The following is a 12305-nucleotide window of genomic DNA, read 5'->3' on the forward strand; positions in this document are numbered from 1 at the left end:
ACTAGATGGTGGGCTATTTCCCCTAAAGTCAGGGACTATCTTATTCATCTCTGTTGCCTTTCCCTCACTGTGTTCTGGAATTAAAGCACAGAACCTAATTCAAAACAACACAAACAAAAAACCTTCAATAGTCTAAAAGTTTGAATCAATAGTCTAATTAATTTGTTATTATTTAGAGAAGATGTTTTCAGAAACAAAGCATAGTAAAATGATGGACAGTATTTCAGAGACTAGTGGGGAACAAGCTCAGGGGGAGAGCATTATGTGCAATTTGGATATTCAATAAAAATAAACATAAGGCTCTGAAGTATTATTCAATTATCATCATAAAGGTTGTCCAAAACTGGAGCAAGTTTTGACTCATTAGGGGATTCTTTAAAAAGCAGCAAAATCGAGAATAACTAGAGGCATCGGGTACATGCCTCCTCCACAGAGGAACCAAATAGCGAGTAGATAATCACACTTTGAACAGATCCTCTAAGAGAAGAGTAGAATTCAACAGAGAAGTGACAGGAAACACTTAAGGCAAAAAAGGAAAGGGAAGCCAAGACCGTCTGCTCAGCTAAGAACCTGGAGATACTCCCCAGTGTGGGAAAAGGGTAAGTAAGAGATCTCAGTAGTCCACATTCCCATCATGGACTCCTGCAATCCTAGCCACAGGAGAGGCTCTCAACTCTCACGGGCCATAAGACTAACATAGAGAGCTGCCTAGAGTTGACACAAAAGCATTGCTCCATAGAAGGAGCTCATACGAGGTCCCACATACCCCCTGAGTCCTAAGCAGCTACAGCACAGTGCCATTTTGAGAGCCTAGCCTCCGCCAAACTGCAGCCTGTGCTGAAGCACAACAGTCCCTGCATCTACACATTCCTGGAGCTCCAATGACATTCCCCATGTGGGGGCACTGCTGTGGCTGGCTGTTGCTACCAGGGCTGAAGCAGTAACTATTGACAGTGGCCCTGATATCCCCAGTAGTGTGCCATCACACATTTTTATGTGTCCCACTGCTGGATGCCACTACCAGGGCCAAAGTGCAAGCCACTGGCAGTGACCCCATTTCCTTAGTAGTAGAGTCAGCATGCATTTACAAGTGTCCTAAGGACAGGCTACCCTATCCACAGCTGCTACCTGGGGATGAAGCTTGTGCTCCCTAGCCAACCACCTGCAGGTGCTGCCACTGAAAGCAACCCCACTCTTCCCAGTAGCAGGGCACCCTGCCCCTGCCTACCACAACCAGCACATGCGTGCACCACAGGGGGGCCTGAGGATAGGTCTGCCTTGCCTGGTTCCACACTCCCTCCCCCTACTGCCCAAGCATACCATTGGAAGGCCCAGAAATTAACTGGCTGTGTTCACAATGATTGGTATCTGAGCACTCCTCCCAGGTTGTGCCAACCTAACCTGCTGCTGTCACCACAGCTAGTACTCACCTGCACATGCAACCTGCAGGCCTGGGGACTGGCCGTCCTAGCCCATTGCAGCCACTGCCAACACCAATGCAGACCACTTGGGAGCCAGAGGATTGTTAAGTGACTGCTACCACCATTGCCCATGCCACAGTTTCTGCCTAGGGGCCCAAAGGCCAACCTACCTCCTGCCCCATCACTGCCACTGTTGGCACCTGGGAAAGCTATCTGAAGGCCCAAGAATCAGCCCACCTGGAGCTGCTAACACTAGTGCCCAAGGACAGGACCATTTGGCCCACTGCTGCCACCACTGGGGCCCAAGGACTATCCCACTTGGCATTCCCATCCCCAGCAAAACCTCACCACAGTCTCCAATAACTGCACCCTAAGCCAATGAAAAATTCACAGACACCACTGAGGTTGTTTATAGCCAAAAATATCACATAATGACTACAATATTGCATGCACCCAGAATCAGAACCAAAGTGCCCTACCAACAACCACTGCAAGTACATCTTCAGGAAAATATCCTCCTCTATGAAAACAAATTCAAAAAAATGTAAGAAGCAACTGTTATACCAGATGTGTAGATATCAATTTAAGGACATGGAAACATAAAAAAGCAAGGAAATATAATACCTTCAAAAAACACAATAATTCTCCAGCAACAGGTTCCAATAAATACAAACTTAAGATATCCCCGAAAAAGAACTCAATATAATTATATTAAAGAACCTCAGTGAGATATAAGAGAACACAGATAAACTACAAGGAAATCAGAAAAACAATTCATAATGTGAACGAGAGGTTTACCAAAGAGATAGAGATCATAAAAAAAAGAACCAAACAGAAATTCTGGAAGTAAAGAATTCATTGAATGAAATACAAAATACTTTCAAATGCTTTAAAAATAGACTAGATTGGCCAGGTGTTGTGGCTCACTCCTGTAATCCCAGCACTTTGGGAGGCCAAGGTGGGCAGATCATGAGGTCAGGAGACCAAAACCATTCTGGCCAACATGGTGAAACCCCTTCTTTACTAAAATGCAAAAAATTAGCTGGGCATGTGGCATGCACCGGTAGTCCCAGCTACTCAGGAGGTTGAGGCAGGGGAATCGCTTGAACTTGGCAGGCAGAAATTGCAGTGAGCCAAGATCGTGCCACTGCACTCCAGCCTGGCAACACAGCAAGACTCTGTCTCAAAAAAAAAAAAAAAAAAAAAAAGACTAGATCAAGCAGAAGAAAGAATTTCAGAACTTGAAGACAGGTCTTTTGAAATAACTCCATTAGATAAAAATAAAGAAAAAAATGAAAAAAGAATGAACATAGCCTACATGACATATGGGACACTGTAAGGGAAACAACTTATTGAACTTTTGGTGTTCCAGAGGTGAAAATAAAATAAAAAAGATAGAAACCTATTTAACAAAATAATAGCTGAAGTGTTCCCAAGTTTGCAAGAGATTTAGACATCCAGATACAAGAAGTTCAGAGATTCACAAATAGACATGATTCTTAAAGGTCTTTACTGCATATTATAGTCAAACTGTTGGAAGTCAGAAACAAAGATAGCATTCTAAGAACAGCAACAGAAATGTGTCTAGTCACCTGTAAGGAAACCACCATCGGACTAACAACAGAAACCTTACAGGCCAGGGGAAAATGGGATGATATGGTCATAGTCCTGAAAGCGGGGGGGGAAAAACCTGTTAGCCAAGAATTCTATACTCAGAAAACTTATCTTTTATAAATGTAGAAGAAATAAAGTATTTTCCAGATATGCAAAAACTAAGGGAATTCATCACAACTACACTGGCCCTACAAGAAATGCTTCAGGCAGTTCTACATCCAGAAGTGAAAAAATCATATCTACCAGCATGAAAACAGAAAAGTATAAAACATACTGGTAGAACAAGCACATAAATGAAGATGAGAAAGGACTCAAATGTTACCACTGCAGAAAACCACCAAACCACAATGATAAACAGTAAGAGAGAAAGAAAGAAACAAAGGATATACAGAACAACTAGAAATTAATTAATAAAATGACAGAAATAACCCCTCACATATTAATACTAACCTTGAATGTAAACAGATTAAACTTTCCACTTAAAAGATATAGACTAGCTGAATGGATTTAAAAATGACTCACTATATGCTGCCTACAAGAAGCTTATTTCACCTGTGAAAACACATATAGACTAGGCCAGGCATGGTGGCTCATGCCTGTAATCCCAGCACTTTGGGAGGCCAAGGTGGGAAGATCACAAGGTCAGGAGATCGAGACCATCCAGGCTAACATGGTGAAACCCTGTCTCTACTAAAAATACAAAAACAAAATTAGCCGGGTGTGGTGATGGGCACCTGTAGTTCCAGCTACTAGGAAGGCTGAGGTGGGAGAATGGTGTGAACCTGGGAGGCGGAGCTTGCAGTGAGCCAAGATCGTGCCTCTGCACTCTAGCCTGGGTGACAGAGCAAGACTCTGTCTCAAAAAAACAAAAAACAAAACAAACAAAAAACCAAAACAAAACAAAACATATAGACTAAAAGTAAAGGAATGTAAAAAGATAATCCTGCAAATGGAAACCAAAAGCAAGCAGAAACACCTATACTTATATCAGATACAGATAAAACAGACTTTAATTCAAAAAACAGTAAAAATAGACAAAAAAGGCCATTATATAATGATAAAGAGATCAACTCAGCAAGAAATACAATTCTAAATATATGTGTGGCCAACAATAGAGCACTCAGATATATAAAGCAAATATTACTAAAGAGAGAGATGAAGTCCAACACAATAATAGTTGGAGACTTCAACACCCTACTATCACCATTAGATGGATCATCTGGACGGAATATTTATAAAGAAACATTGGATTTAAACTGCACTTTATGCCAAATGGACCTAACAGACTTTTACAGAACATTTCATCCAATGGCTATAGAATACACATTCTTCTCATCAGCACATGGGACATTCTCCAGGATAGACCATATGTTAGGACATAAAACATGTCTCAACAAATTTTAAAAAACTGAAATTATATGTAGTATCTTTTTAGACCACAATGGATTAGAACTATAAATCAATAATAAGAGAAACTTTGAAAACTGTATGAATACATGGAAATTAAACAACATGCTCCAAAATGACCACTAGGTCAAGAAAGAAATTAAGAGGGAAATCAAAACATTTCTTGAAACAAGTGAAAATCAAAACCCAACATATCAAAACCTATGAGATACGACAAAAGCAGTGCTAAGAGGGAAGTTTATAGCAATAAACTTCTACATCAAAAAAGCAGAAAGATGTCATATAAAAAATCTAGTGATGCACTTCAATGAACTAGGAAAGCAAGAATAAACCAAATGCAAAATTAATAGATGGAAAGACACAATAAAGATCAGAGCAAATCTAAATGAAAGAGACTGAAAATAATTACAAAGAACCAACAAAATTAGAAGTTAGTTTTTGAAAAGATAAACAAAATAGATTGCTAGCTAGACTGACCAAGAAAAAAGGAGAAAAGACCAAAATAAAGAAACTCGAAACAAAAAAGACTCATTACAATTGATACCACAGAAATATAAAGATTATCAGAAACTATAGTGAATAACTATTCACTAACAAACTGGAAAACCTAGAGGCAATGGTTAAATTCATAAACACATACAACGTCCCAAGACTGATTGAGGAAGAAACAGAAAACCTGAACAGACCAATAAAAAGTAAAGAGATTGGATCAGTAATAAAAAGTCTTTCAACAAAGAAAAGTCCAGGTCCAGATAGCTGTATTGCTAAATTCCACCAAATTTACAGAGAAGAATTTACAGCAATTCTCCTTAAACTATTCAAAAAAAAAATTAAGTGGAGGGAATTCTCCCTAACTCATTCTACAAGGCCAGCGTTACCTTGATATCAAAACCAGACAAGGACCCAACAACAAAAAAATACTACAGGTCAATATCCCTGATTAACATAGATACAAAAATTCTCAACAAAATGCTAGCAAGCAAAATCCAACATTACATCAAAAAGATAACATACCATGGCCAAGTGGGATTCAACCCAGCGATGCAAGGTTGGTTCAATATAAACAAATTTAAAAATGTGATACATTACATCGACAGAATGTAGAATAAAATCTATATGATCATCTCAATAGACGCAGAAAAAAGCATTTAATAAAATTCAGCATCCTTTTATGATAAAAACTCTCAACAAACTAGTCATAGAGGGAACATAACTGAACATAATGAAGGGCATATATGACAGATTCATAGCTAACATCATACTAAATGGTGAAAGGCTGAAAGCCTTTCCTTTAAAAACTAGAACAAGACAAAGATGCTGACTTTACTACTCCTGTTTGACGTAGTACTGGACATTAAAGTCAGAGCAATCAGGCAAGAGACAAATAAAAGGCATCCAAATTAGAAAAGAGGATGTCAAATTGTCCCTCTTTGCAGATGGCACGATCTTATATCCAGAAAAACCTAAAGACTTCACCAAAAAAGCCTTAGATCTGATAAATAAATTCAGTAAAGTTACAGGATACAAATTCAACATAAAAAATAGTGTCTATATATGAACGACACACTAGCTGAAAAAGAACTCAATAAGGGAATCCCATTTACAATAACTACAAAAATACCTAGGAATAAATTTAACCAAGGAGGTAAAAGACCTCTACAAGGAAAACTACAAAACACTGATTTTTAAAAATTGAAGAGGACATAAACAAATGGAAAGAGAGCCCATGCTCATGGATTAGAAAAGTTAATATCACTAAAATGACCAGACTGCTCAAAGCTATCTACAGATTCAATTCAATCTCTACCAAGATAGCAATGTTGGCCAGGCATAGTGCCTCACACCTGTAATTCCAGTACTTTGGGAGGCCAAGGCAAGAGAATCGCTTGACCCCAAGAGTTTGAGGCCATCCTGGAAAACATAGAGACCCCATCTCTACGAAAAATTTTAAAAATTAGTGAAGTGTGGTGGCATGGGCCTGTAGTCCCAGCTACTTGAGTGGCTGAAGTGGGAGGATTGTTTGAGCCTGGGAGATTGAGGCAGCAGTGAGTCATAATCATGCCCCTGCACTCTAGCCTTGAAGACAGAGCAAGGCATTGTCAAAAAAAAAAAGATACCAATGCCATTTTTCACAGAAATAAAAAAATACATACATTGGGGGAAAGGACATCCTCTTCAATAAATGGTGTGGGGAAAATTGGATATCCACATGCAGAAGATTGAAACTAGATCTCTGTCTCTCGTCATATACAAAAATCAACTCAACACAGATTATAGACTTAAATATAAGATCCCAAAATATAAAACTACTTGAAGAATACATAAGGGAAGTACTTCAGGGAAATACTTCAGGACACTGGTCTAGGCAAAGATTCAATGGCTAAGACCTCAAAAGCACAGGCAACAAAAACCAAAATAGACACATGGGACTATATTAAACTAAGAAGCTTCTGTGCAGCAAAGGAAACAATCAACATAGTGAAGAGACAACCTGTTGAATGGGAGAAAATATTTGCAAATCCTTCATCTGATAATGGACTAATATCCAGAATATACAGGGAACTCAAACAGCTCAACAGTAAAACAACAACAACAAATAATAATAATGATAATTCCATTAAAAAGGGGCAAAGGACATGAATAAATATTTCTGAAGAAAAAACATACAGTGGCCAACAGACATATGAAAAAATGCTCAATGTCACCAATCATCAGGGAAGTGTGCAAGTGAAAACTACAATGAGATATCATCTCACCCCAGTTAAAACTGTTATTATTAAAAAGGCAAAAAGTGATTGAAAGACACTGGTGAGAATGTAAAGAAGAGGGAACTCTTATACACTGTTTGTGGGAATGTAAATTAGTACAATCTCTATGGAAAACGGAATGCAGATTTCTCAAAAACTAAATGTAGAACTACCATATGACCCAGCAATCTCACTACTGCATATTTATCCCAAGGAAAAAAAAAAAAAAAACGATATACCAAAGAGTAGAATGATAGACACCAGATTGGGAAGGATGTGTTGGTGGGGTTGGGGGAAGATGAAGAAAGGCTGCGTAATAGGTAAAAACTTACAGTTAGATAAAAGGAATAAATTCCAATGTTCAGTAGCAGGTGACTGTAGTTAACAACAATACACTGTATATTTCAAAATAGCTGGAAGAGAGGACTTGAAATGTTCCCAACACTTAGAGATGATAAATACTCAAGATGATGGATACCCCAAATGTCCTGAATACACATTCTATGCATGTACAAAACATCACATAAATATGCACAAATATTACATATCAATAAGCAAAAGTTTAAAAATTTTCTTCAAGCATAAAAACAAGCAGCAATTTTTATAATTTTTGAAGTTTTGACATTTTTAAAATGTCAAAAATAACATATCTTCTAATAAAAGCAATTTCTTAAAAGCACCTTAAAGACCTACTTATGAAAAATCTAGCTCTATTTTTCCAAAATTTTAATCAAAAATAATAAAATCAAGAAAAAAGAATTCTGGTTAAAACTATGAATTAACTTGAACATTCAACAGTCTGGGCCTCACCATTAACCTGGCAATGACATTAAGAGCAATAATATTTGGACAGCCCTTACCTTCATGAATATACATCTGTTGAGCATCTTCAAGATGTAATAACCCCAGTAAAGGTGAAGGACCTGCAAGATCATGAGCTGTAGGTTGAGGAAGATGTATGAAAAGAAAGGCTCGAGGTGATACATAGGCAAGATCAGCGTGCAATATAAAATCCTGAAACACCAAACAGTTGAGAGAATTTCATTACAACCAAAGCACTTATGAATTTTCAATAATAAAACAAATAGTTTTTCTCCTAAGCCATACATGTATTTCGTTTCCAATAAAGCCCAGGAAATTATCAAAAGAAAAGATACAATAATATTATCTTAAATATCATTACTGGCAAGCAACAAAAAAAGTACAATCTGTCTTCCTGAAGAAAAGTTAAAGAAACAGCATTTTTATTACCCAGTGTTTAAACTGGAATGTTTCTGTACCTTGGTTTCCTCTTTTCAAACGAAAGCATACACTAACCATTTTTACCTTCTGGTGATGGGGCTAGAGGATTTTAAAGAACAAATAAGATAATGCATGTTTACATGAGGTTATTATTGCCTTAAAACACAATCTCATTTATTTGGCATCAAAAGTGAATAGAGAATTCTACAAAAGTACATTTTCCAAATAAAATAAGCTTTAACAAAGCAAAAATTCCATGAGTACTTAACACTTCTGCTTCCTAAAGTAAATTGCATGCTTTATTAGTTTCATAAACAGGCTCCTGGACACAATTTGAACTGCTCCTGATGACCTAAGATGCACAGTGTCTTCAGATATTATTGCCATATGGGCCGGGCATGGTGGCTCATGCCTGTAATACCAGCACTTTGGGAGGCCAAGGTGGACAGATCACCTGAGGTCAGGAGATTGAGACCAGCCTGGCCAACATGGCCAAACCCCAGTTGTACTAAAAATACAAAAATTAGCTGGGTGTGGTGGCATGCACCTGTAATCCCAGCTACTAGGGAGGCTGAGGCAAAAGAATTGCTTGAACCTGGGAGGTGGAGGTTGCAGTGAGCTGAGATTGTGCCACTGCACTCCAGCCTGGGTGACAGAGCAAGATTCCGTGAAAAAAAAAAAAAAGATATTATTGCCATATGAAGGACTATTTGTTTATTTCTCAAACTTATATAGCACTATGAATTTAGAGTCTTTCAATAGGTTTGTTTGTAAGTATATTAGTTATAGAAATAATTTTTTTCATGTAACATTGGGGAAACAAGAAAATTGTCCATAACACCATCACCTTAAACAAACAATATTGTAATTTTCATGCATTCTCTTCCAGTATTTTCCTATACAATTTTTTTTATTTTTTTATTAACATGCAGTAAAATTTACTGTTTTTTGGTATATTGTTCAATGAATTTAATATGTCTATAGGTTTATTTAAACACCACTACAATTAGGATACAGAACAGCCTATCTTGCCAAAAAAATTCTGTGATGCTATCCCTTTATTGCCACACCCTCCTCCACACATAAACTTGGCAAACACTTTGCTCTGTATCCTTTGGTCTGTCTTCCAAGGACATAAATGGAATCATACGTTGTGTGAGCTTTTAAGGCCACCTTCTTTCACACAGCATAATGCTTTTAAGATTCATTCAGTTGTCATGGTTATCAATAGCATGCTCCTTCTTATTACTGAGTGGCACTCCACTTTATGGCTGCATCACTGCTTTTTTACCTACTGAGGAGCATTTGGGTTGTTTCCAGCTTTTGACATTTATGAATAGAACTGCTATAAATATTCATGTAGATATTTATATGTGAACAGAAGTTTTGATTTTTCAAGGGTAAGTATATAGGGGTAGAATTGTGTGCCATCTGGTAAATATATGCTTAACTTTATAATAAACTGAAAAACTATTTTCCAGAGTGGTTGCTTTAGATTCCCACCAGCAAAGCATGAGAATGTCAGTTGTTCTATACCTTTGTTGGTACTTCATATTGTTCTATATTTTTGCCACTGCAGTAAACATAGCATTTGTGAGATTTTATGTTCAATTACATTTAGCTTTAAATCAAAGACATTTTATGCTATTTAGACAACTTGATGTATATAGTCTTTCATAAACTGAAATTATTTCTATGAAACTATATATTTCTAAACGTGAGATTACTGTTTTAAGGTGTACATTAAAGATATTAAAATTCAAGATTGTATATTAAAAGGTACTAAAATGTTGCCAAATTATTTTCCTAAATTGTAACTATTTATAAGGCCACCAGCAATTTATGAAAGAAGAGTTTCACTGAACTCAGAACCAGTATGAAATAGTTTCAAAATTTGTTAATTTAAAAGATAAAATACTTTCAGTTTACATTATTCGCAAGGCCTTAACATTTCCCCTATGTCTGCTTAGTAGCTCTATTTCTTCTTTTGTAAGTTATCAGTTCAAGTTTTTTGTTTGGAAAACAGGGGCCAGGTGCAGTGGCTCATGCCTGTAATCCCAGCACTTTGGGAGGCTGAGGCAGGTGGATTACCTGAGGTCAGGAGTTCAAGACCAGCCTGACCAACATGGTGAAACCCCACATCTACTAAAAAATATAAAAATTAGCCAGGTGTGGTGGCAGATATCTGTAATCCCGGCTACTTGGGATGCTGAGGGAAGAGAAATGCTTGAACCCGGGAGGCAGAGTGTGCAGTGAGCCGACATCATGCCATTGCACTCTAGCCTGGGTGACAGAGCAAGACTTCATCTCAAAAAAAAAAAAAGATGTAATAACTCGATTGCTTTTAAAAATTTAGGAATTACAGAAAAATATATAGAGGTTAAGGAATGAAAACTCACCTGAAGTCTCACAACTTACAGGTAACCCAGAATATTTTGTTAAATGATTTAGGATATCTCTCTCAAAACTATATTCTTTAAAGTGCTTCTATTTTGCCCCTCCTATCACCACATGCTTTTATGTAATGAGGTGATCACTACCTATGTGTGATTTTTGTACCCTACTTTTTTCATGCAATAACATGTTACAGAGAGCTTTCCACAACAATAAACAAAGCTACATGTCAAGAGTTAGCAAACTTGTTTGTAAAGGAAAAGAAAATAAATATTTCAGGCCTCTGGACCATTTGGTCTCTGTTGCAACTACTCAATTCAGCCATTACAGTACAAAAGCAGCCATGACAGCTAACATTACATAAACTAATTCATGTATAGAAAGTACATACATTAGTGTGTGTGTCTGTGTTCCAATAGAACTTTATCAACAAAACCAGGCAATAGGCTGAATTTGGCCTTTGAGCCATAGCCTGCCAACCCCTACTATGTATCACCATATATAATGGCTTCACAGAAATCCATTTTATAGATATATCACAATTTAACTAATCCCTTATTAATAGACATTTAAATTCTTCCCAAATGTTCATTATATTAGAAAGAATACTGTGAGAATTACTTGTAAATACATTTTTTTTTTGAGACACGGTCTCGCTCTGTCTCCCAGGCAGGAGTGCAGAGGCATGATCACAGCTTACTATAGCCTCTACCTCCCAGCCTCAAGCAATCCTCCAACCTCAGCCACCTGAGTAGCTGGGACTCCCGGTATACGGCACAACACCTGGCCAATTTTTGTATTTTGTTTTTTGTAGAGACAGGGTTTTGCCTTGTTGCCCAGGCTGATCTCGAACTTCTAGGCTTAAGGGAGTTAAGCCTTCCAAAGTTCTGGGATTACAGGCATGAACCACCACGTGTGGTTCTGTAAAAACATTTTGATGTAATTGTTTGATTATCCACTTAGAATAGCTAAAATCCTGAATCAAAGAGTAGACTCATTTTACAATTTGGAATATAATGTTACACTGCTTTCCAGAAAGACTATACCAATTTATATTCTTGCACCCAATATATAAGAGTATCTGCTTCCTCAGATATTGACCAATATTGTATTTTATCAGTCTCCACCTAAAATAACAGAGTACTGTTTATATTCATATTTTTATTTAATGTATAGTGACTATATGTATTTATACATCTATTTATATCTCTTATTGGTTATTTTACTCGGCTACTTTTCTTTATTCTTTATGAACTGCTTTTGTGGCATCTGTCCATTTTTCTATTGGAGCATTTATTTTTCCTGTTGATTCTTAAATGCTCTTTATATACTAAAGATATCAACACTATTTTTAAATTATGTTAATTAGCTTTATACAGTCCAGTATTTTCTTTCAATACTGATTTTTTTGGCAAAGTAATTTAAAAAATTTTTAAATCAAATCTGTCAATTGCTTATTTTATACTTAGCATACATATTA

At 37.0% G+C, this 12305-nt stretch overlaps 1 protein-coding gene across 8 annotated transcripts in view; it reads right to left on the minus strand.

The window, feature by feature from the left end:
* CERS3 (ceramide synthase 3) overlaps positions 1 to 12305 on the minus strand; it is a 146464-nt gene that overhangs the window by 47701 nt on the left and 86458 nt on the right. For all 8 annotated transcript variants that reach the window (XM_055098249.3, XM_055098254.3, XM_055098251.3 and 5 more), the window contains one exon: positions 8050 to 8203. In XM_055098249.3, coding sequence (XP_054954224.2) covers positions 8050 to 8203 — 154 coding nt within the window. The remainder of the gene's footprint in view (positions 1 to 8049; positions 8204 to 12305) is intronic.

Source organism: Pan paniscus, chromosome 16, assembly GCF_029289425.2.
Source record: "Pan paniscus chromosome 16, NHGRI_mPanPan1-v2.0_pri, whole genome shotgun sequence".
Taxonomy (NCBI): domain Eukaryota; kingdom Metazoa; phylum Chordata; class Mammalia; order Primates; family Hominidae; genus Pan; species Pan paniscus.